General features: G+C 43.8%; 1 protein-coding gene across 1 annotated transcript in view; it reads right to left on the bottom strand.

Moving 5' to 3' along the window:
* Positions 1-4,564: 4,564 nt before the first annotated feature.
* The window catches only part of LOC129832374 (serine/threonine-protein kinase D2-like), a 57,350-nt gene continuing 35,362 nt past the window's right edge, over positions 4,565-26,552 (bottom strand). The window contains exons 2-18 of the mRNA XM_055896392.1: positions 24,574-24,712; positions 23,757-23,888; positions 21,779-22,080; positions 21,307-21,490; positions 21,104-21,175; positions 20,398-20,560; positions 20,203-20,314; positions 18,856-18,933; positions 17,973-18,294; positions 17,563-17,615; positions 17,360-17,432; positions 17,149-17,255; positions 15,326-15,487; positions 11,462-11,560; positions 10,252-10,519; positions 10,023-10,108; positions 4,565-9,790 (exon numbers count right to left, since the gene is read on the bottom strand). Of these exons, the coding sequence (XP_055752367.1) occupies positions 9,578-9,790; positions 10,023-10,108; positions 10,252-10,519; positions 11,462-11,560; positions 15,326-15,487; positions 17,149-17,255; positions 17,360-17,432; positions 17,563-17,615; positions 17,973-18,294; positions 18,856-18,933; positions 20,203-20,314; positions 20,398-20,560; positions 21,104-21,175; positions 21,307-21,490; positions 21,779-22,080; positions 23,757-23,888; positions 24,574-24,712 (2,565 nt within the window). The 3' untranslated portion in view covers positions 4,565-9,577. The remainder of the gene's footprint in view (positions 9,791-10,022; positions 10,109-10,251; positions 10,520-11,461; positions 11,561-15,325; positions 15,488-17,148; positions 17,256-17,359; positions 17,433-17,562; positions 17,616-17,972; positions 18,295-18,855; positions 18,934-20,202; positions 20,315-20,397; positions 20,561-21,103; positions 21,176-21,306; positions 21,491-21,778; positions 22,081-23,756; positions 23,889-24,573; positions 24,713-26,552) is intronic.

The raw sequence follows: 26,552 nt of genomic DNA on the forward strand, positions 1-26,552 counted from the left end.
TTACTTCAGGGTGGGGGTAGAGACCAGGCTAGACACTTCTCACACACTACCTCCCCAGCACCACCTGATGGAATTGTTCAGACTGAAACTTACAACTTGACAGGCAGTCAGGCTGACCACAATGGTAGTTTCCTCCACAAGATACAACAAAGAGAGCTAACAGCAGCAACAGATATTATTGACTCACAGGCAATGTGAGTCAATAACACAATGGTTTAAAATTATCTTTAGATGTGACTAATGGGCTATTCCTGTGGCGTGGAAATCTGATACACATGTCAACCGGACTGAAACCATCAGTGAAAATTCTAAAATGATCCATCACGGGTCAGGTCATCTCTAACGTCATCTCCGTACCTAAAGTAAATCACATCTGGAGATTACGTGACTTGGACGGCATCGGCCTATTAATACAGGAGGGGAATATGTTTATCACAGTCACAATTCAACTGAGAATGGGAAGCGGATATCCTTTATGAACGGACTCTCCCTACACTCTGTGTTAATATTTATCATCCCATCTTTGAATTTTGTCTTGTAATAACTCTCTCAATATGCACTCGAGGTTGAATGTGTCACAGCTGTTTCCAAAGTGATTTTTCTTGGAGTGAACGTTGCTGCAGGGAAATGTACAGGAAGGCAAGAAGGTATGTGGGTAAATGAGCAGATAGTGTACAATTGTCAGTGGTGATAAGTTTCAGAGATGTGGTCAGAAATTAGAAGTTGGAGTTGGAGAGGAAAGTCTGTCCTGGAGGGAGGATGTGTTGTGCTCAACGGGGAGATGGAGAGATGAAACGAGAGACATGGGTCGGCAAAGTACGGGGTGGCAAAGCCGGACATGGCATGGACCCCCCAGACATGAACCCCAGTTTTGTTTCCCCATAAGCATAACAAATGGTATATGAATTTTGCCAATGCAGCGTTGTCGGGCCTGCCAGTAGCGCAGACCCGGGATAGAGGCTATGCTGGGTGCGAGCTCATGATCTGAGGAGAGGGATGTAATAATGTCATGTTTAGTAGTTCAAATCCCAAAATGCATTGTGATTGGGCACCTAGCCATGTATTGTCATAAGGTACCATCTTCCTTACCTTCATTTAGGAAACTCATTGGATTCCACCCAGGGCAGGGTCAAATTGACCGTTTTAATTGGCTAGCTAGTAGCTACTAGCTTCATTAAGTTTTGGTAGCAGTGAGCTGAATATTTATAGTTGGCTAATCAGCATGGATATTCGAAAATGGCTCGGCACTGCCAAGAGCAAAAAAAACGGAGGACCACCATGTCGATGCCAAGCTTATCGAGCAGCCCACTGAGCCTACCACCGAGGTTGAGGAGCCTTGCAGCAAATGTAATACCCGTCCATCGCGCATACTGCCTGCTGACCAACAAGATGGAGGAGAGCCAGGGCCTAGCACCAGCTGCACAAGGGTAACATCACGACAAGCCCCTGCACCGCCGTTTCCCCAGCCACTAGTAACTTGCACCTGACGACCTGTTGGATCTAACCAAAACTGAACCAGTGGAAGCAGAGCGTTTTGATTCTTGCAAAAGTGAAGTCGCCACCACAGCCAGCAACAACAAATGGAACCCACTCAGTGTTCTTCAAAGATTCGGCGGGCCTTTGTCATCAATGCCGACTGTGCCTTTGGCACTGAAACATGGGCTTGGATGAACATTTGGGACATCTACAGCAACGTGTGAAAATCACTTCTCCACTCCAAAGAGCTTGCTGAGTGATGTTACATCGACGAAAAGCCCAGCTTGTCCAGCTGACATTTGAACTGGACCTGACAAGTATATTTCGTCAGGAAGGAGAATGGAATCAGAGATTTCTCAAGAGGTTCAACACAGCATGGAGGAGGCAAAAACTTGTCTAAATGGTAAGCTACAACCTTTATGGCCCTATCCGCTGTGCCAGAATGATTATTTCATTGGTTTTCCCTCATGTAAGCCTACTGGTTGTTTGGCAGATTTTTTAAATGTAATGTATAGTTTAGGCCTTTGCTTTTTACTTCAATGCATACTTTAGATGTATCTGTGATTCTTAAAGTCATTGCTTGCTTTTGCGGGTCTAATTGCTATTGATAGATATACAGTTCTGCGTTATTCGACAGGCATAGGGACAACGACCAATGTAGCCTATTTGTTGCGCTCTGAGGGGATGCTCAAATTGGAAGTGGATTTTAAAAAAAGTCGTCCTTTCATTGCGCTGACTGTCGTTAGCCTTCTGTCCATGGTCCTGAATCGATGGTGTTTTTCTTCAACGTCTGGTGCTTTCTTGTGCGCGACATGACAGCCAGCTGTTGTGTATATGGCTACATTTCAGAGGCCTACATTTTTGGTACATTTTATGTGGGACCCATACCGTGTGTAGCCTACTGAAACAAGTAGGCAAACTTTCACTCTGTTCAGCATTACAAAGTCATTGTGTGATAGGCTACTGTAAAAATGATGGCAATACTATGAAAACGGCTTACTTTCTCGGCACCCTCCCAGCTCTCTTGCTATGCCTTGTGTGTGTGTGTGTGTGTGTGTGTGTGTTTTGCGCTCTCCCACACATAAATTTTGCGCCCCTGGAGAAGTGACGGCTTGGTTACGCTCAAGTGTCACAAATTCAACAGAAATGTAGCCTATAAGGCCCTCCAGAGTGGCGCAGCAGTCTAAGGCACTGTATCACAGTGCTGGCTGTGTCACTACAGATCCTGGTTCAATTCCAGGCTTTGTCGCAGCCGGCCATGACCGGGAGGCCCACTAGACGGCGCACATTTGGCCCAGTGTCGTTAGGGGAGGGTTGGGCTGGCCGGGATGTCCTTGTTCAATCGTGCTCTAGCAACTGAGTGCATGCACGCTGACACAGTCGCCAGGTATACGGTGTTTCCTCCGACACATTGGTGCGGCTGGCTTCCGGGTTAAACTGGCATTGTGTCAAGAAGCAGTGCGGCTTGGCGGGGTCATATTTTCGGAGGACGCACGGCTCTCGACCTTCGTCTCTCCCGAGTCCATACGGGAGTTGCAACGATGGGACAAGACTACCAATTAGATACCACGAAATTGGGGAGAAAAAGCGGTACCGAAAAAATGTAGCCTTTAGTTGTAATTTTTCAAGTTTAAGCTACGAAGCCTGTAAGAATCTTTGATAAACTCCTACACAAACAACTTTATAAAAAATGTACAGTGCTGGATGCCATTGTGACATTATTCATCCATGGAACAACAAATATAAACCAAGCTGACGTGAAAGTGAAATAAATAATAATGTCAGTGAAGGGAAAATGGATGGGGCTGAAATTCCACTTAATGCATCAAGGCCATTCTATTGATTTACCATGGCTTCCTCTTGCCGGGAATATTCTAGTCCGGCTCTTTTAAATAACTCATGAGAGATTCTAGCCTTTTCTTATATGTCAGAGAGAGACCAAGCCAGCGCTCACCTCTGTGCACCCATCTATCTTCTCCTACGGGAGTTTATAATAATGGGCTGATATCTTCCTGTTTAGGTCCAAGGAACTTACAGCCATGTTGATTAAAGACTTCATAATAAATGTTTCATTTATGTTGTTGACAACTATTTTGGTGAAGCAAGTGAACTTATAATGGAAAGACTTCAGTTTAAGGCACTGTACTATGCAACAATAATGTTTAAGAATAAATGACATGTCCATGACCATATTTTTACAGCTCAAACAAAATATGGACACAAAATATAGCATAACATGGATACATGTTATACAGTAGCAGTTGCCAGGCACTAAAAAGGTTATGTATTGGATTTAGAGATTATAAACATACGCAAGTTATAATTATATCTAGTGGTGATGGATGTCATTGTGGCATTATTCAACCATGGAACAATAAATATAAGCAGTGATTGGTGAAGTTTTTTATCAATATATAAATATTTTTTGGGGGGTGGGCAAGACCACTCATGGTCTATGAAGTTACTTTTGATAGATTTAAACAAACAATATTGAAAATCACCATGGTCACAACCATAAACTATCAACTCTAGATGAAAGGAAATCACTCAAAAACTTGCCACGTCATCATGACTCATCACTTTGCTTCCTGAAAGTCCAATATCTTGACAACTTGACTGCTGAAATGCTAAAAATATTTTGGCACTGTATTAACAGTGGACTAATGAAAAAAATACCTAATTACAGTTTGAGGGGATTTTTCCTTTAAGATAATCAAAATTCATGTTCTAAAAGAGAGCGACATTTTCCATTTTCTTGCTGGGGAACTTAACAATACCGTAATTCCATAAAACATAAACTCCTTCAGATTTTTGTCTAACGTCAACTCCGTCAGAGTGCGGAAAGTTCTTATAGAATGGTTCAATTTTATTGAGGCAAAAATGTCAGTTTTGAGTGTATGTTGTTAACTGTCAGTGGCTTGTCAACTCCGTCACTGACGGCATCCACCTTGAGATCTTTTTGTCAATATTCAGAAAAAATTGGTTAATCACTGTTCTGCAACATATGCTTAAACTATTTGTAAAGGCAGCCTTCCTCCTCTTCACGAGAAGAGACGGTGTAGCAGAGATCGGACCAACACGCAGCGTAGCCAGTGCTCAACATGTTTAATAAAACAAAACTGTCAACACTTACAACATTACAAAATAACAAATGTGGCAAACCGATACAGCCTTATCTGGTGCAGAGAAAACACAAAGACAGGAAACAACCACCCACAATCCCCAACACAAAACAAGCCACCTAAATATGATTCCCAATCAGAGACAACACAAAACACCTGCATCTGATTGGGAACCATATTAGGCCAAACATAGAAACAGACAAACTAGACACACACCATAGAATGCCCACCCAGCTCACATCCTGACCAACACTAAAACAAGCAAAACACACAAGAACTATGGTCAGAACGTGACACTATTGACATATTCGCTGTGCTAGATCTAAGCAGGGGTGTCAAACTCATTCCACTGAGGGCCTAGTGTCTGCAGGTTTTTGGTTTTTCCTTTCAATAAAGCCCTAGACAACCTAATTAGTGATGTTAATTCGTCAATCAAGTACAAGGGAGGAGCGAAAACCCGCAGACACTCGGCCCTCCGTGGAATGAGTTTGACACCTGTGAACTAAGGGATAATGTTTGCTTTTATAAATGTTGTTTCATGTTCTGAATCTAGAAAAACATGCCAAAATGCTAACAAAATTATCCCTGGAGCATTACAAAGCTGTCTGTCTCTCTCTCGAACTTTGGAGATGTGTATTACATACTTGAATTATCCAATGTTAAAACTAAACAATCAAGGCTTTTAAACACTTAAATCAAAAAAGTTAAATGCCTTTTATGGTGTCTGATGTGTTCCTTTACATGGTGTGATAGCTGATACTTTCTAAATATATATTTAAAATGTTTAATATTAAATAAAGTTGGGATTGTCCCATCTTTTAGGAATCACTGAGATATCAGTTTCTCCTCTGGGCTACAATGTATTAATTAAGGGCTCTATTCAATCAGATTCTCTTTAGCTGAAAATTGCATAGCGTTGTTTTGGCGGTGTCAGCAGTGGAACCGCAATAGAGCTGTCAAATGCACAAGTGACTCCTGGCATTATATCTAAAGCAGACATTGCCATTGGCTGCACAGTCACATTAACAGAAATCCCATGCAGCCTGGTATACAAGTTCAAACACTGGAATGTGAGCTGTAATCTACACCTCCATGGGAATGATAGAAATCCTCATTATTTGGTTGAATGATTTTTCTATTTGAGTGTAATTATTTCTATATGGCCTACACTTTCTCGTTCTGAACTTCTAAATGTGAGTGAGACAGGCGTGGATTCAAGACAGTCATTGCAAGAGCAGTTACTCACCGATTTGAACGCTCCAACACAGTTCCACCTCCTACACAGCCAAAACACCGCTATGCCGATGTCTTTTATCTCTAGGCCTTAGTAATATTTATTTAGAATGAATATCTCTAGACACCAATAGACATACAGTTGGACGTACACACTCACAGTTGTGCACTCAGAGCAGAGTAAGACTGTCACCAGTCTTTTTCCATGCCATTTCTACCCAAATTGTATTTTCCTACTTGCTAAGTACAGATGAGCTTGATACTAGCCGTTAAAGAACGCTACAGGAGACAGGCGTAACTGCTGTATACATAACTGCTGTATGATGCAGTGCAGAGTTTTGGCAGACACAAGCAGCGGGAACTAACTGATCTCAGGGAGGAGAGCAGAGGTGGGGTACTGAGACATGCTTAGCGCAAAATGTTCAAATATTTTCCGTCTCGCTCCCCATTTCCCCTCTCTCGGTCTTTCACGCTCTCTCTCTCTGCCTGGCTCCAGGATGACATACATGAGTGGGCATTTTTAAATCCACAACTAGTATTGTGTTAGAGCCCTAATAACACAAGTTAGATTGGTTCCTACTGCTGCTGAAATGTAGCCGTGCACATCAACAACCGTCGTTTTATAGAACACATGAGAGAGTTGCGCCCAACTAGAACACGTATGCAGCCGTAGCTGCAGTAGGCCTACCAACATGCACAGATCAGTTCGACAGGATGAGCACCAGGGTGTGCGTGTGATGTCTTCCAACTGATGACCTTGTTTGGCATTGTAGCGAGACGAAAACTGTACTAGTCGAACATGTATACTGTCGGCCTATTTTCTGTTGCCTTGGCACCTAAACGTCTCGGCATTGTCCTATCATTTAAATACCCCCTTCAATAACTTGACTGCAAAGGGACCATGCTTTGTGGATCACATCACATCATTTAAAACTATTTAAGTATAGGTTTCAGACCTGGGTTAAAATACTATTTAGTGTATTTCAATTACTTTCAAAGACATTTGGATATATTTAAAAAAATGTTTTTATTGAAAAGACAGCTAGTTGAATGTATCTGGAAAAACCCTTCAAGTATTTGAAAATACTTAAATACACTCACTCAAATATATCCCATGCATTTAACCCTGGTTTTTAAAGATAGCATTTGAAATAAGTACTTTGAAATAGTAGGCTATTTATAGAACATTAAAAAATATATATTTCAAATACTTCCAATAGAAGTAGCTGATTCGGGCCACATTATTTGAAAATACTCAAAAGACACAGAAAGTAAGTATTTCAATAACAAATACACATGTATTTGAACCCAGGTTTGATGGGTTTGTTGCTGCCACCAATAGGTTCAGAATATGATGTCCTTTTTACCTGCTGGGTGAGACGGCCACTTATCCTCCAACCATGCTCCCCTCTTGACCTTTCCAAGGCAGTAAGAGTAACAATTGTCCCTCTGGCAGACCCAGCAGTCTAGTGAAGAGCTCTCACCATTCAGTATGATCATGTGGCTCAGTTGGTAGAGCATTGCAATTTCAAGAGCTGTGGGTTCAATTCCCCCCTGGGGCCACCTATATGAGAATGTGTGCATGACTAAGTCACTTTGGATAAAAGTGCCTGCTAAATTACATATGAAAAAGTATAATTAACAAGTGGTCCTTTCTTTCAGAGCTGGCCACAAGGCTCTCGTAATATGCTCGTGTAGAATAATGCAAAACGCTGGCTTTGTGTCCTGACACGTGGCACAGGTGTCAAACTCATTTCATGGCGGGACGAGTGGCTGCGGTTCTCTCTCCGCCGTTGTCCATTATGGAACAACTAAGGTCCCCGATTAGCTAGGAACTCCCCTTATCTGGTTGTTTAGGTCTTAATTGGACACAAATTGAAAGAAAATAACAAAAATCCGCAGACACTCGCCTTCCATGGAATGAGTTCCCCCCCCTCATGTCCATCTGAAGCCCCAGTTCTCTCCCATCTGTCCATGTGTAGCATGTAATTTACACTCGTTATCTAGGAGAGCTGATTGACAGGCTGTGAAAAGGCCTTGGAGGCAGGCCACCCATGATGATGTATTAAATAGGCAGACATTGGCCTGTCAATCATAAAGGGAGCAGACATCTCGCGAGGGAAAACATAATCCATACATGTTGATTATTTATTGACGCTCGCTATATATACATTTATCGCTCTCAATTTGTCATTCAATCCACATAGTGTCTATGTTCCAGTGTGATGGAAATTCTGAGCAGGTAATGTCTGAAGAGCGGTATGCATAATCACCATCATTATTTCCTCCTATACTTCTCCGTAATCTTCCGTCTCAACGTTCAAGAGGCAACGCGCTGAATTAAATGACACAGATGAACAATCGTATGTCAAGGTTTGTACTGGTGTTACATATAAATGCTGGGATCTTCCATAGGTTTGCATTCTCCAGGCATTACATCGAGTACACTACATAAAGACATGGTTATCCGTATACATCACAGTCCTTCGTGACAATGCTTTTCTTCGAGACAAATCGACTTCACATGGACATCCAACTCGTTGACATGCTAGGTTCATAGTCAGCGATCACTATCGGAGCCCTCCTCCCACACTTTAACGTTGACACCAGAGCAGTTTGTCGTCTTTCTACTGTAACTCGAAGAGCAATAGCATTTTCCACACTGTCCATTGGTGTTTAATGGTGTCCATGACAAACTATTCAGAAAACGTCAGCATTGCCTTTATTGTAACAGTGCATGTCTACAGGTCTAGGACACCCTCGAATCGCCAGGACTCGTGAATTAGCACTTCCGATGATGATGATAAGCGAGTCTTCAGTCTCCACTAATAAGTCATCATCAATAATGAACGCTGGACCAACTAGGACTGTATCAGTGGACAGTTTAAAAGGTGCAATCCTTGATCGCTACATCCACTTCTGGCTTTGTTTTCTTTGTCGTCGTTTGAACGGCAGATTTCCTCGGAGACCATGACAGCCCACTAGCGCTGGTCTGCTGCCTACAGTTAAGAAGCCCTTTATCTACCACTTACAGGCACTAAATGACTCCTTTGTCTCCAATAAACTATTTGAGGTCTGCAGCAAACAGGTCTGACAGTACAGGCAGGGCACTTCCAGTCATCGCATTCAATGAAAATAAAACAGTTCATGGGGATTTGTTTATGGGTGGATTTAAGTCATGCATAAGTGGATTGATCCGAGTCCTTAAAGTTTTTTGTCTGTCTCTATCCCTGTCTCTCATCACAATAAGCAGGGGATCCCTGTGCTTCCCCAGGCTTCTGAGATAGAAAGATGCAAGTTGTCCCTCTGCCAGGAGCTTAGATTGCAATTTGAGTGTTTCACCCAAACTGACCTCTGCCATACTGCAGTTTAGACTGAATGAGCACACTGCAGCAACAATATTCTACACATCCCCTGACCACTGGGTACAGTACAGCATGTCCTCGTGGGATACAGAAGAGCAATCTCTTACACGCAAAGAGTTCAAGGTTGGAAGAGCTAAGCTAGACCGATGAGAGAGGGGTCAAGGATGGGGTCTGGAGATTGGACAGGCTAGGGCCGGAGTGGGATCATCTCAATAGAAGGCGCTTTTCTAACAGCTAAACCTCCCAGCCTCACCCTCCCCACTCTCAAGACCTCCATCCACCCAGCCCCTCTCTCTCTCTACTCGCTCCCCACACTCCTCTCCTCTTCCCTGGGTCAGTCTGAGTCCCTTGGGCCCTCGTGGGTCCTGGCTCTCCAGGTTCTCAGAGTATGCTGACCCTCTCGGTGAGCCCTTGCATGTCTGCGTCCTCATCGTCGGAGCCGAGCGCAGGCAGAGGGGGCACCAGGTGGGCCGGGTAGGGGAGCGTGTGTTCGCGGGCAAACATCTGCCAGCGGCAGTCGTCACTCTCATGGGTGATGTAACGCTCACCCAGCTTGGTCTCCAGCTTCCTCAGATCCAACCACGTCTGGTAGTCCTGGAGAGGGAGGGAGGGAGGTTAGGGATGGAGGGAGGGAGGGATGGTTGATGGGAGGATAGGGAGGAGGGGAAGAAGAGAAGAGCATGGAAGGAGGAAAGAGGTTGAGATAAGAGGTTAGAGAATGGAGAATGGAGAGAAACATGAGAAATAAGTAAGTTAGGGGGCCTTGTGTCTCCACTGTAGGTAATGGACCTTTGTATTGCCACCATGCTTCTGTTGACAAGTGTACCTGTAGATAGGAGTGACTGAGAGACTTGTCCACGCTGTAGCGTTTCCTCATCTTCACCTGGAGCAGGTTATTGATCAGGTCAGTGGCTGAAGAGGAACACAGGCACACAGTTGAGAGCAGTTTTCGAACGCCATAACGACCTGCATATTTAGATAGACTTACCCATGTTTGCGTTAGACAGTTGCATTTGCCATGCATGAGTGCAAGTGTGTGTGTGTGTGTGTCTTACCATCAGGCGAGATCTGTTTCCAGGGGTTGGGTGGGTACATGAAGGCAGCGTTGTGGATCTGGTCATTGATGTCCTCGTCCTCGTTGAAGGGGAAGGTGCCACTGAGGCTGACGTACATGATGACTCCTACAGACCACATGTCCAGGGAGCGGTTATAGCCCTGGTTGAGGAGCACCTCTGGGGCCAGGTAGGCCGGGGTGCCCACCACCGAACGCCTGAACGACTTCTCACCAATGATACGGGCAAAGCCAAAGTCACACAGCTTCACCTGGACACACGTGCACAGACGGAGACAGAGAGACAGAGAGAAAGTGAGTGAGAGAGAGAAAGAAAGTGAGAGAGAACGTGAGTGAGAGAGAGAGAAAGTGAGAGAGGGAGAAAGTGAGAGAGTGAGTGATCAAAACCTTAGAAGAATATTGACAAAGTACAGGCTCAGTGAGCACAGCCTTGCCATTGAGAAGGGTAGACACAGGAAAACCTGGCTCCCTGTAGAGGAAAGGCTGTGCAACCACTGCACAACAGCGAACCTGAGACAGAGCTACATTTCCTGACAAAATGTCAAAAATATAAATTAATTAAAGAGTGTCACTTCCCCAAATTTGAAACCCTTATTCAAGCAAGGTTTTAAAGACCTCTCTGATGAGAGTAAGCTACCCGTCCTGTCGGGGGAGGACGCAAAGAGCTGTGGGTTGGCAGCGCACTGCATTGCATTGCTGCCAGCCATAAGATGAAGGACGGTGTCTGACAGACCAATCAACCTGCACATGTACTCTACTGTATGCTTATTGTTATTGTTCAATGTATGGTTATTTTGACCCTTGGTTATTGTTGTTACTGTTGTCAATTTTGATTCTTATTATTTTCATATTGTAAATATCCAAAGTAAGCATGGGCAATGTGTATGTTGTTACGTCATGCCAATAAAGCAAATTGAATTAACACAGACAGAAAGAGATGGAGACAGACAGAGACAGACAGACAGACAGACAGACAGACAGACAGACAGACAGACAGACAGACAGACAGACAGACAGACAGACAGACAGACAGAGAGACATGTGTGTGAATCGCTGCTTTGGAGTGGAATAAAGTCGGGGTGAATTTGTATAATCTGCATGAAGGTGTGTTACATAGAGTTAAGGGCTGTCTACATTAGCTTGGATGTGTAGAGTCGTGGTGTGTGTGACAGTGTGATGACAGGGTTCTGTACCTGGGGGAAGGGCTCGGCAGAGGCCAGCAGGACATTCTCAGGTTTCAGGTCACAGTGGACGATGTTCTTAAAGTGCAGGTGCCTCAGGGCTGCCAGAATCTACACACACACACACACACAGGATACGGTTTAGACTCTCTGGGCTGTAACAGGAAACCAAAACGCACAGCGAGTGACAACATACCCCTAGAAAAACATACGCTTAGGAATGACGTATGTGTTACGCAGCGAGTGATCTGTGGAGAGCAACTACAGACCGTGGATCGGGAACCAACAAACGCTGAAGCTAATTTGACACTTCACTGGTTTGACTGCAGGTTTATTGTCATGATGTGAGAAAATATGAGAAGCACACACAGCGGTTATCAAACAGATCTGTGGTGTGAGGGACTATTCAACTGTAGGAAACGCACACAAACACACCTAGACAAGTTTTTTTAAATGTAGCATTAAAAAAAAACACTATGTAAAACAGTATCAAACCCATACAGATAACATATATAGATTTTTTAATATATATATTTCAAATTTGCATCTTTACTAAAATGCAAATAATGCCTGACAATATTCCAGAAATGCTCTGACATCTAGTCTACAGGGTAGCTAGAGCGGTTACTCATTTGGCTTTTTAAATGACTCTTTACATTGTGATCGGTAGTTAGTTTCCATCCAACTGGCGACAGATTTTCAATGCAAAATATTCTCAAATCTGCATTTTCCTACCAGAGATTTGTTTCCATTAAATTGACTTGTTAAAGGCTGTCTGTGATGACATAGTGCACATACAAATACATTCCGGGTTTAAATTCCCATGTATTAAATAAAAAATGTAAGTTAAAAAAAACAAACAAGTAAAATGGTTCTCACAAAAATGTTGCGTTATATGCCCACTCTGGTATTGACACGTGCTCTCTAGCCAACAGCGCTATCTCTAGCCAACAGCGCTATCTCTAGCCAACAGCGCTATCTCTAGCCAACAGCGCTATCTCTAGCCAACAGCGCTATCTCTAGCCAACAGCGCTATCTCTAGCCAACAGCGTTATCTGCAGAGACCCCGTACACTGAGAATAGCAAAAATTAGGAAACACCTTCCTAAGCTCGAGCTGCCAAAGTGAGTTGCCAAAGTGGCCAAATCAAGTAGATCTTATTCGGGCAATGGACGCAGCCATCTTTGACTTTACTTATTTGCGTCTTAAAATGAATGGCATTCTGGGATTAGGGAGTTTTCGCTTGTCAAACATAAACAAACATGGCTGCCATCAAAACATTTTGGATGCTGTTAGCTTAGCTGACACGCATCTCTTTTCTAAACAATATTCACCCTCTGAACGGCACACACACAATTCATGTCTCAATTGTCTCAAGGCTTAAAAATCCTTCTTTAACCGGTCTCCTCCCCTTCATCTACACTGATTTGAAGTGGATTTAACAAGCAACATCAATAAGGGATCACCTGGATTCACCTTGTCAAAGTCTATGTCATGGAAAGAGCAAGTGTTCTTAATGTTTTGTATAGTCAGTGTATAGCCTACATGAGATTATTATGGACCAAAAAGCATGAAAAAAGTCACAGCACACCAACATCAAAACCTTATCACAACTGTAAAGTATGGTGGAGGGAGCATCATGGTTTGGGGCTGCTTTGCTGCCTCAGGACCTGGACAGCTTGCTATCATTGACGGAAAAATGAATTCCCAAGTTTATCAAGACATTTTGCAGGAGAACGTTAGGCTACCTGTCCTCCAATTGAAGCTCAACAGAAGTTGGGTGATGCAACAGGACAACGACCCAAAACACAGAAGTAAATCAACAACAGAATGGCTTCAACAGAAGAAAATACGCCTTCTGGAGTGGCCCAGTCAGAGTCCTGGCCTCAACCCGATTGAGATGCTGTGGCATGACCTCAAGAGAGCAGTTCACACCAGACATCCCAAGAAAATTGCTTAACTGAAACAGTTTTATAAAGAGGAATGGTCCAAAATTCCTCCTGACCGTTGTGCAGGTCTGATCCGCAACTACAGAAAACGTTTGGTTGAGGTTATTGCTGTCAAAGGAGGGTCAACCAGTTATTCAATCCAAGGGTTCACATACTTTTCCCACCCTGCACTGTGAATGTTTACACGGGGTGTTCAATAAAGACATGAACAATTATAATTGTTTGTGTGTTATTAGTTTAAGCAGATTGTGTTTGTCTGTTGGTGTGACTTAGATGAAGATCAGATAACATTTTATGACCAATTTATGCAGAAATCCAGGTATTTCCAAAGGGTTCACATACTTTTCTTCCCACTGTGTATATATATAGACACTACCGTTCAAAAGTTTGGGGTCACTTAGAAATGTCATAATTTTTTAAAGACACATTTTTTTTGTCCATTAAAATAACATCAAATTGATCAGAAATACATTGTTAATGTTGTAAATGACTATTGTAGCTGGAAATGGCAGATTTAAAAAAAAATGGAATAATCTAAGTTTATCATTTTAAAAAGGCTAATTGATCATTAGAAAACCCTTTTGCAATTATGTTAGCACAGCTGAAAACTGTTGTACCGATTAAAGAAGCAATACAACTGGCCTTCTTTAGACTAGTTGAGTATCTGGAGCATCAGCATTTGTGTGTTCGATTACAGGCTGAAAATGGCCAGAAACAAAGTACTTTCTTCTGAAACTTGTCAGTCTATTTTTGTTCTGAGAAATGAAAGCTATTCCGTGTGAGAAATGTCCAAGAAACTGAAGATCTGGTGCAACGCTGTGTACTACTCCCTTCATAGAACAGCCAAACTGGCTCTAACCAGAATAGAAAGAGGAGTGGGAGGCCCCGGGTGCACAACTGAGCAAGAGGACAAGTACATTAGTGTGTCTAGTTTGAGAAACAGACAAGTCCTCAACTGGCAGCTTCATTTAATAGTACCCACAAAACACCAGTCTCAACGTCAGCAGTGAAGAGGGGACTCCGGGATACAGGACTTCTAGGCAGAGTTGCAAAAAAAAGCCATATCTCAGACTGGCCAATAAAAATAAAATATTAAGATGAGCAAAAGAACACAGACACAATAAGTGGTTTGGAAGGAATTAATGGCTACTGCAAGTGTTGCAAAGCAATCACTATTTCGCTTCCCCTCCCTGCTATGCTATTCGGTGGAGAGGGTGTGCGGTCCACGTCTGGGTTTAAGGATTTAAAACATCTGTCTGAAACTGTATTTTCTCCAAGCTTAAAAGGATAAACATTCACATGCAACAGAAAAGGCTGAATACACTGGCCATGCTGTCAATCCAGCATGACTTCTGCCGTGTTCAAAACAACTGGAAACTCGGAACTGGGAAATCTCTGACTTCAGTGCTTCCAACACGGGGAAAAAATGAGTTTGGACTGGGAAAATACATTATGAACGGTCATCCAACGCGGAATTCCAAGTCGGGAGCTCTTGCCTCTTTCTAGAGCTCCGACCTGAAGAGCATTGGTTCATTTCTAGCTTGTTAGCTAGGTAGCTAACGTTAAGTTAGCTAACGTTAAATCTTCCTAGAAGTCACAGAGGGTGCACAGAGGGACATGTCAAAATGCAGAATTTTGGCTTTATTCATATTGAAATGTAGATTCATTGAATTCTCCATGTGCTCTATGTTAAAGGGCACTTCATTTCATATAACAGAAGATAAAAAATGCAATATTGGTGCATAATTGCTACTTAACTTATCAAAGGGATGCAAAAGGCACTCATTTTGTGGAACATTACAATTGGACAAATACATTATTTGTCCAATTGTATATATTTCACATGTATCCTAAAACATTTATAAAAATATATATTTTAAATGTATTTTTTCCCCCGTATGGGAGTAGACACACACACAAACACTCACCTGTGTGATGAGGAACTTGGTGAGCCTCTCTGGGAGCCTTCCTTTCTCGCTGGACAGGATCATCTCCAACATGTCTCCATGGAGCTTCTCCATCACCACAAACACCTTCTCTGGAGTCTCAAACATACACTCCAGATTCACTATGCCCAGGTGACGTAGACTCTGGGAGATGGAGAGAGGGGAGGGGTGAGGGATAGAGGGAAAGCACGGGGGGACAGGAAAAGGGGCACGAGACAGTGAGAGAGAGAGAGAAAAGAAGAGAGAAAGAGGGCAGAAGAAGAGTTGGGAAATGGCACCCAGGGAGGAAAAGAAACAGAGAGAGGTAGAGTGGAGGGAAGATTGAGAGAGAATTACACTGAGTATCAGTTAGAGTATAGTGCAATGGCAGTGTTTATTTGTCACTTGACCTTTATCTAACTACACCCCATAGAGATGATAATTCTGCTGCAAAACCTGCCAATGTAATTGAATGCAGTTGGCATGACAACCCTATGATTAAAAAAAAGGACCCTTGTGGCCTGTACAGAGGTAGGATCTTAATTGGATAATTTTTTTGTTGCTGAGAATTTTCTGCACAGCAGGAAAATGTGTATTCAAGGTTTAAAAAGGCTTCTCAAGTTTGTAATTTCCACTTTAAAACTTTCAGACTTGATTTGTCCTAAAGAAAAATGCCTCAAACCCTGAATTATAATCCACATAATAATTCACATTTTCTGTTGCTGCAGGATTATTTTCCTGCTGTAGCAAACTGGCTCAAATTAAGATCCTACATCTGTAGGTGGGAGCCTAACAGCCTGCGTCCCAAATGACACCGTATTACCTACATATTGCACTACTTTTGACCAGGGTAGTGCAATATGTAGGGAATACGGTTCCATTTGGGACACATTCTTTGTGTGGCAGCAGTAAGCCACCAGCCACACATACACTATATATACAAAAGTATGTGAACACCCCTTCAAATTTGTGGACTCGGCTATTTCAGCCACACCCGTTGCTGACAGGTGTATAAAATCGAGCACACAGTCATGCAATCTCCATAGACAAACATTGGCAGTAGAATGGCTCGTATCGAAAGGCTCAGTGACTTTCAACGTGGCCCCGTCACACCCCGTTCCAACAAGTCAGTTCGTCAGTTCGTCAAACTGTAAGTGCTGTTATTGTGAAGTGGAAACGTCTAGGAGCAACAACAACTCAGCTGAGAAGTGATACAATCTCACAGAACGTGACCGCCGAGTGCTGAAGTGCGTAGCACGTACAAATCGTCTGTCCTCGGTTGCAACCCTCACTATCAAGTTCCAAACTGCCTCTGGAAGCAACGTCAGCACAAGAACTGTTCGTCGGGAGCTTCATGAAATGGGTTTCCATGGCCCGAGCAGCCGCACGCACACAAGTCCAAGATCCCCATGTGCAATGCCAAGCGTCAGCTGGAGTGGTGTAAAGCTCGCCGCCATTGGACATTGGAGCAGTGGAAACATGGACTCTGGAGTGATGAATTAAGCTTCGCCATCTGGCCGTCCGGCGGACGAATCTGGGTTTCTCCCAACATCAGTGCCCGACCTTACTAATGCTCTTGTGGCTGAATGGAAGCAAGTCCCTGCAGCAATGTTCCAACATCTAGTGGAAAGCCTTCCCAGAAGAGTGGAGGATGTTATAGCAGCAAAAGGGGGGGACCAACTCCATAATAATGCCCATGATTTTGGAATGAGAAGTTCGAAGACCATGTGTCCACATACTCTTGGCCATGTAGTGTAGCTGATGAACTAGACTAGTAGTGGGAGACCTGTTGAAAATGTGTATCTGTGTCTCCCCCTGGTGGTCACCTGCAGTATGGCCACCTCGTTCCTCAGCTGGCTCTCCTGCTTGGTGGGGAAGCGCAGCTTGTCAATCACCTTCACCGCCACATCACGCCCCGACTTCCTGTGCTTCCCTGATGGCAGGGGGGGGGGGGGAGAAGAGAGGAAATTACAGGAGTCTGATTAACTGAGATTCAACGACTCAAAAGGGCGAGTGTAGAAGACTGGAGACACTTACCCCCATACACCACTCCAAACTGGCCAGAACCAAGGATTTCATCTGCAAATATCTGATACACCATGCCAATGTCCTGGAGAAGCATAATCATCACCGTTATCGTACATTTCACCATCATCATCACCACAAAGTCCTTGGTAATGATTGTGAATGTGTACAATGTACGATAATGTATTACGACCGTGTGTCAAGAGACAACTCACCACGTTCTCCTGGATCACACTGTTGGACACTGAGATGCTGACTGAAGCCTGTCCTGCGGATCAAAGTTTAAAAAAACGCTAACCATCCACACTAACATATACAGGAATCCCACCTGACCTTACGTGGGGTCACTACCGAGATTGTGTGTGTGTGTGTGTGGTAGGAGCTCTGAAAACAAGCGTCTGTTCCTCGACCTTTGGACTGCATACCACTCATAAGCCTTTCACTCTCCCACAACACCAGCCCCCTTTCCCCAGAGCACAAACAGCAGGGCTGTAAATCCAGACTAAGAGCTAAACTGATATCAGATCCGGACCCCATGATTCTGTTCTTTAGATGGCTAACTTGGCTGTAACGTTAGAACTAAGACACGGCCATATTATTATTGTGATGTTATATTATATCTTACTGTGAGGAGTGTGTCCCTCTATCGGTGGTGCATCCTGGAAGATGACTGGCATGAGGGCCTGGCGAATGGCGCCCTCCCACACCTTGGCCACCTCCCGCCCCACGCCGCTATTGGGAACCACGTTGCTGGGGTAGGGGGGTGTGGGGGGGAAGGCCTGGGCTGTGGTGGGGGGCAGGGCGGGGACATGGATGTTGGGGTCCTCCCCTACAAAGTAGCGCATGGCTCCCATGACAAGCTCGAAGCAGTGGGGGCTGGTGCCCGGAGGAACCAGGGTGAAGTCCCCTGAGGGGCGCACCTCCAGAATCTCAGACAGAGGGATCTCCTACAGGACATGGGGATGTACGCAATCAAGTGAACACAAACGCAATCAAGACATTTTAGTTTTATTTTTTTTAATGTAATTCTAGAATTTTTCCCTTTGAAAATGTGGAGTAGGTTGTGTGGATAAATAGGAAAAAATCCAATTGAATCCCTTTTTAGATTCAATTTTAAGGCATCAAAATGTGAAAACTCTTCAAGGGGTGTGTAGACTTTCACTAGGGAATGTATCAAATCGTGTTTGCCACACGCACCGAATACAACAGGTGTTACCGTGAAATGCTTACTTACAAGCCATTCACCAACAATGCAGTTCAGAAAATAGAGTAAAGGAAATATTTACTAAATAATAATAATGTCATAAACCTGCATCTACATCTGTAGTACTTGCTCTTTGGGGTTTTAACCTGGGTATCTACTGTATATAAGCACTTTGTGACCGCTTCCGGTGTAAAAAGGGATCTATAAAATAAAGTTAATTGATTGATTGAGACCCGACTCATACAGTACCTGTGAAGTTTATTTGTGTGCTAATCTAGTTGAGTGGAGCTGGAGAATACAATACCTTATAGTACTTGTTGGTGGTGTTGTTCTGGAACAAGATGATGCACTTGCAGTCCAGACGCCAGTAGTGCCGCTTTCTCTGCGGGGGGTGCCGGAGGGGACAGGAGGTAAAGGGTTCAAGGGGTCAACCAAGGTTCACTGAGGGGTCAAAGGTGAAGCTGTGGTCCAGGAAGAGTGGTCAAGGAGAGGGGATGGCAAGTTGAGAGGTGGAGGAGAGGAAAAAGCAAAAGGGAGATGTAGACAGAGAGAAGGAGAAAAGAGACCGCAGCAGTGTCAGAAAAGCCAGGACAGGTTAGCTTTGAGAAGGCGGAAAGTGTCTCGGGTCTGAGTTCAGGTAAACAGCAACACTTTCTAAGAGGAAGGAGAGAGAGAGGAAAAAAAGAGAGGCTGCGGATGTGAATTCCACACACGTCTCGAGTGCTTTAGTTCGGCAGGGAGCAGGTATACACCATCTATCACACTCAGCCGGGAGATACACAAACACACTTTCACACAGATGAAAAGGAAGAGCATTAACGGCGACGGAGGTAAAAGTTGTAGGGATAAGATAAACTCCCACAGAAAACACTGCGAAGAAGAGATGGAGGACGAGGAGAGGCAGAGGGAACGATAAGCAGAGTGTGGGTCAACGTCACGGAGAGCAAACACGGAGAAGGAAACGTCTCGGGAAAGTTTTAGAAAAGAAGCAGAACGTAAGAGAGATAACTACTTTAAAAGGGACACCTGATCAACCATTTCTAAGGCCTTTATATACTGTGTGTACTTGTACCCCGGCATCTATGACCCACGTACTAATTATTAGTTCAGTCTTTTTACAGTCCCTAATCTAAAGCGAGTGCTATTTATACTTTATAAATATGTAAAAGAATGAATAATAATTGGGGTGACCAGTGTAATTTCTCACAAAAAGATGGGCATGCCATTGGTTAGCCGACTCAACTCAACGATTTACGGTGGAGTTGAGCGGCGACTAGAGTGAGCGGACTGGAGCTCCCACGTCACATAAAATGACACTAGTCGCCGCTCAACTCCAGCGTAAATCGCGGAGTTGAGTTTAAATCGGCTAGCCATTTGGTAGACATTGCAGCAGTACCTGGTAAGAGAATAAGCACGCCAAAAATAGTGACGCGTAAGGAAATAGAAGTGTGTGAATAACTAGCTGACATTTACACACGGGGGAGCAATGATTAACAAAACGGCCAACACACAATTTATAAATGCCTTAGAAAATGTTAATTAGGTACCTTTGAAATAAGAGTAGAATACGTTTTTTGAAAAGAAGTCGAAAAAAAAGATGGAATCTGGTGTGGTAGAGAAAACGTTTCACATTGCCAGTCAGTAGTATTACCAGTGTGTCCTTGTTGCTGTAGTGCACCATCCAGCCCTCTTTGATGGACGTGCTGGAGCGACGGGTGGTCTGCCTCATGGACTGAACCACTCTCATCAACGGGATGTTAGCACTGTGGAACAGAGGGACAAGGTTAGGTGTAGGTCTGTGTGTGCGTGTGCGTTATTGTGCGTGTGCGAACGCGTATGTGTCTACCTCTGGTCCCCGCTGACCCCATCCTGGCTGCTCTCAGGGGAGAAAGACCCAGGGATGCTGCAGGTCTCGTCTGAATCGTCCATCAGAGAAGACTTGTCTGAGTCGGCATACTCACTACTGTAGTCCATAGGCACCTCGTGGTCCACACTGGGACTCAACATGTCTGGAGGAGAGAGGAGGACAGAGCCAGCCACACATGACTACAAAGAGATGTAGAAAATAGACAGAGAAAATAGCATAACACCCCTTTCCATTACAAAGCCCATTATACCAGTGTGTGAGTAGGGCAGTACTTACAACTTCTGTTGTCTGAGAAAAAAAAATGTGACAAGTACTATATAATATTACGACTCATATATATATATATATATATGTACTAATATTGCATATAATATTGTCAGGTATGGATGTGGGTACGCAGACCCACAAGCCACTGCGGCCCCTCATGACGAATTTTGTTTTTTGTGTCCCCCATCAAAGTTACCCATCCCTGCTGTAGACAATGTAAAAACAATTGTGGGACTCCCAATCACAGCCGGAAGTGATACAGCCTGGATTCGAACCAGGGACTGTAGTGACGCCTCTTGCACTGAGATGCAGTGCCTTAGACCGCTGCGCCACTAAAGTGTGGCTCAACAAATCATGACCACACTTCTAGCAACATGACACAACATGACACAACAAAGACGTGTTCTGTCTTCTTTACCTCCTATGGTCTCCCCCAGACAGTCGTTGGGAACCTTGTACGCACAGCGCTTGTGGCAGTTGAACTTGCAGTCTACGACACAACACGAACAATCAACGTCATTGTTAGACAGTTTATCTCCTTCCAATATGCACTCCAAATAAGTTATCCCCCTCGTGATAAACCCTTGGGGCCCCCACACTAACCTTTGACCCCACACTAACCTTTGCATTGCAGCCCTTGTCTGAAGAGGCCCCGGAGCAGCCTCTTACAGTACTGGCACACGGTGGGGCGCGTGTAGGAGTGCACGGCGAACGTGTGTGGCACCTTCACTTTGCTCATCAGGATCTTGTCCAGGTGCACCGGCCGGCCCGTGTAGAACCGCCGCGCCTCGCTGGGGGTTCGCGGCTGGGGACGGGAGGAGACGGAGAAACTCAAATGATAACGCTCTATCCATTTCCACGTATGTAAATCAGTGTTGGTTTTCCAGAACTAAATCACAGAGCCAAGGTTAGAGCTCAATGCCATTTCAACTCAGTCGATTCAAGGGGAAGTAAACAGACCCCACTCCAATTCTCCCGAAAAGCAACGAGTCAATTTACTTCCCGAATTGATTGAATTGAAATGGAAGTGACCTCAACTCTGCACAGAGCAGTGTCCTAACAATGACTAGGTGGAGTTGAGTGGATGAAGTACCATCTGAGTGTTAGCGCGGGCCATGGGTCTAGTGATGGAGGGGCTGGTGGACAGGCCCAGGGATGCTGACGCGGTACAGGTGGAGTTCGAGAGCGTCTGGGTGGTGTGAGGGCGGATCAGGCTGGCATCCTCCATGCAGGTGCTGACTGAGCTGGAGCCCACGCTGCTCAGGGACTCGCTGGTGGAGAGACGCAGCGACTGGCTACTGGTCAGAGACGTGGTGGACAGGCGGCGCTTGCGGGCGCCGCTGCAGTTGTTGGGGATGCTGAAGGCACAGCGCTTGTGGTAGTTCAATCCACAGCCTGCAGAGAGAAAGCGGAGAAGAGAATTTTGGTATTTTGAATTTTATTAGGATCATATAAATCAATACATACACACAAACTATCTAGGTCAAATAGGGGAGAGGTGTTGTGCCGTGAGGTGTTGCTTTATCTGTTTTATATACCCAGGTTTGCTGTTTATTTGAACAATATGAGATGGAAACGGAGTTCCATGCAATAACGGCTCTATATAATACTGTAATCTTTCTTAGATTTGTTCTGGATTTGAGGACTGTGAAAAGACCCCTGGTGGCATGTCTGGTGGGGTAAGTGTGTGTGTTTCTTAGAAATGATGAATGTTTATGAATGCTTATGAATGTTTCTTATAAAAAGAAGAAGTGATGCAGTCAGTCTCTCCTCAACTCTTAAACAAGAGAGACTAGCATGCATAGTATTTATATTAGCCCTCTGAATACAATGAAGAGCAAGTATGTGCCGCTCTGTTCTGGGCCAGCTGCAGCTTAACTAGGTCTTTCCTTGCAGCACTCGACCACATGACTGGACAATAATCAAGATAAGACAAAACTAGATCCTGCAGGACTTGCTTTTTGGAGTGTGGTGTAAAAAAAATCAGAGCATCTCTTTATTACGGACAAACCTCTCCCTATCTTTACAACCACGGAATCTATATGTTTTGACCATGACAGTTTACAATCTAAGGTAACGCCAAGTAATTTACTCTTGTTCAACAGCCACACCATTCATTAACAGATTCTGCTGAGGTCTAGGTCGTAGGGAATGATTTGTATGATTTGTACCAAATACAATGCTCTTAGTTTTAGAAATGTTCAGGACCAGTTTATTACTGGCCACCCATTCCAAAACAGACTGGAACTCTTTGTTAAGGGTTTCAGTGACTTCATTAGCTGTGGTTGCTGATGCGTATATGGTTGAATCATCAGCATATATGGAAACACATGCTTTGTTTAATGCCAGTGGCAGGTCATTGGTAAAAAATAGAAAAGAGTAGAGGGCCTAGAGAGCTGCCTTGCGGTACACCCCACTTCACATGTTTGACGTTAGAGAAGCTTCCATTAAAGAAAACCCTTTGAGTTCTAGAAGATAGATGGCTCTGAATCCACAATATGGAAGAGGTTGAAAAGCCATAACACATACGTATTTTGAACAACAGGTTATGGTCAATAATATCGAAGGCTGCACTGAAATCTAACAGTACAGCTCCCACAATCTTCTTATTATCAATTTATTAAAAAACAATCAGTAATTTGTGTCAGTGCAGTACATGTTGAGTGCCCTTTTCTATAAGCATGCTGAAAGTCCGTTGTTCATTTGTTTACAGAGAAATAGCATTGTATTTGGACAAACACCATTTTCTACAACAGTTTGCTAAGAGCTGGCAGCGAGAGAGACAGGGAGAGAAAGAAAGGAAGGAGAGGAGGTAGGAAGTTGAGGGGAAATTACTTTGCTGATGGCTACTTTTTTGAGGAAAATGTACTTACTATCACTGAGATATGTGGTTGTCCCACCTAGCTATCATAAGACGAACGCACTAACTGTAAGTCACTCTGGATAAGAGCGTCTGCTAAATGACTAAAATGTCAATGTAAATCACCACAAACCCATGCTCTTCTTTAGACCAAATGTTTATCGGGCAGGCAGAACAGCACCCCCCCCCCCCCCCCATCTCTCTTTCATACCGTCACATTTGAGGCCCTGTCTGACCAGTCCAAACAGCATCTCTCCACAGTGGTCACAGAAGGCCGGGGAACGGTACGAGTGGACATTCAGGGCATGAGGTCGAATCTGGAAGTCCTCAAAGGTGGCAGCAGCTGCAGACAGACAACACACAGGGGAACACAACAGTCAGTCTGGGTATCAACCTGTCAATCACTTTAGCAATGATATGTTTGTGAATATGCTCTATGCTCCGGCTTTTTGTTGCCGAGATCAAATGTTACATATGAGGCAATAGTACAGAATGTCATTTTTTTTTTTTTTACTTTAGTGTATTTTCATACAAGTTTGTTTTTCTGGTTAGAAATGAGAGTGCTGTTGTATCTAGTCTTCAATTTGCATAAGTCATCAGTATTTGGTCAAACTCACTTATAGTGTAGTCAAACATTTCAAAAAGTAAAAAGGTTTTGTATTTTGGTCCAATAATCCCTGCACACAATGACTACAAAAAGCTTGTGACCTTATTGGACGGACTTGCTGTTTGTTTTGGTTGTGTTTCGGATCATGCTTGGGCCAAATCCCAAAATCTGGAATATAGAGCCACATTTAAAAATGGTAGCTTCACCGTCCAAATACATATGGTGATGAGTGCATGGCGTTATGCACATTTCCTCCGTCTCTACTCCGTGTTCATTAAAATAAGGACGTGAGGGAAAGGAACAGAGACGGTTAGGAGGTATAAGAGGATGAGAAGATCAGAGAGAAAAAGAGGAGGGGACCAGGAAGAGGAGGACGGGCGGATGAAAAGAGAGCAGAAGTGGATGAGCGACTGCTACCCACCAGAGAGTACCACCTCCACCAGGTCTCCCTCCTGGATGTCCTGGGTAGCCTTGACCAGCTGCAGGATGTTGTTGGTGCCTGTGTCATGTTTAAATAGCAGGATCTTGTCATAGATGCCATAGAAGCCACACTCTGGGAACTACAACCGAGACAGAGAGACAGAGACAGAGACAGAGAGAGAAAGAGAAAGAGAGAAAGAAAGAGAGAAAATAGGTTAATACCTCATTCAAACATTTTTTATAATTTCATCATCTCTAAAATCAATGTAATCTCGGATACAGTGCTGTACCGTCATAATGCATGTGAGAGGGAGAAGAGACATATGACGTGTAGCCTACGGAAATGCTACATGGTGTCACAACAAAGTTGGTGAGATTTGAAATAAATGCTGACAGAGGCAAGTTTTTTTTGTTGCATAGTGACAGGCTGCAGGTGTGCCCCCAGTGGACAACTCTGCTCACTTAGTGAAGCGTTACGGAAGGATACCACAAGGAGAAGTGGTGGCACGCACACACATACACATTGATAGGCCTATGCACGCAGACACGCATGCACACACCTGGCAACTGGGTGGTGAGTTCGGGGAAGGGGGGGGTAATTAACCGTTTCCTGTTGTGCGTGTGGCTCTCTCTCACACACACACACACACTATTCTGAGAAACACATTGGGGGTCACATGGCAAACATACACACACACACCTATAGTGGGCTCCCAAATTATTGACACCCTTGATAAAGATGAGCAATAATGACTATGTTAAATAAATAATTCAAATACTGTATTGTATGCTCGACAAAATGGGGAAAGTATATTATTTTATACTATTTCAATTGCTTAGAGAAATAGATTTTGTTTAACAAGTAATACTTTTTTTCTCAAAAATGTAGGGGTAAAAATGACCCTAAAGATTCTTATAAAATAAAGTAGTCAAAAGTTTAGTATTAGGTCTCATGTTCCTAGCACACAATGTGACTCCACGAACTTCCTGGATGCATTTGCAGTTTATTTTGGTTGTGTTCTCAGATGATTTTGTGCCCAACATAAATGAAATCGGGTCATTTTGGAGTCCCTTTTATTGTAAATGAGAATCGAATATGTTTCTAAACACTTCTACGGTCCCGTGGATGCTACCGTAAATTGCGGACAATCCTGAACAAACCGTGACTAATAAATGAGTGAGAACGTTTCAGAGGGTCAAAGATCATACCTGTAAGACATGCTAACCTCCCCTGTTATTGGGAATGGTGAGCGGTAAGCACGTCTTGGGGCCATGTCAATCATTTCAGACCCCACTGTATATAATACAAAATAATACTTCAGCTACCAAGCCGTTAAATGTATTGATAGAGAGTTTGAAAAATATACATTATAAATGGTGCAAAATGAAAGCATCAGAGTCGGCAGATGTCAATTCAAATTCACAGCTGACTGGGCATCACTGTTACAATGAAACTTCCCCGAGCAACGGAACTGAGAAGCAACAATCAAATCACATTTTATTTGTCACATGCTTCGTAAACAACAGGTGTAGACAGCAAAATGCGTACTTTCCCCAACAATGCAGAGTTTAGAATATATAGAAATAGGGACATGAGGAAAAAGTACACAGTGAATAATGAATAACAATAACGAGTCAAAACAACACGCTATACACAGAGAGTACCAGAACCGAGTCGATGCGCAGGGGTACGAGGTAATTGAGGTAGCCATGTACATATACTGTAGGTAGTGGTAAAGTGAGTAGGCGACAGGATAGATAATAGACAACGCCATCTCATACCCAATCGGGCATAAAAACAGCACAGCCAAGCCTGCTGATGGGAACAACTCAACACTGTCTGGCACAACACACACATCTTGCCAATCCCACCCTAAAAAGGAACACACTGTGCCCATTTGTCCTCCTGGATTAACACACCAAATCTGAGAGTTACGCACATGGCCAGTGACCAGCGATGGGCAAGGGTGCTCTGTTACA

This window comes from Salvelinus fontinalis, chromosome 33, assembly GCF_029448725.1.
Source record: "Salvelinus fontinalis isolate EN_2023a chromosome 33, ASM2944872v1, whole genome shotgun sequence".
NCBI classification, from domain to species: Eukaryota; Metazoa; Chordata; class Actinopteri; order Salmoniformes; family Salmonidae; genus Salvelinus; species Salvelinus fontinalis.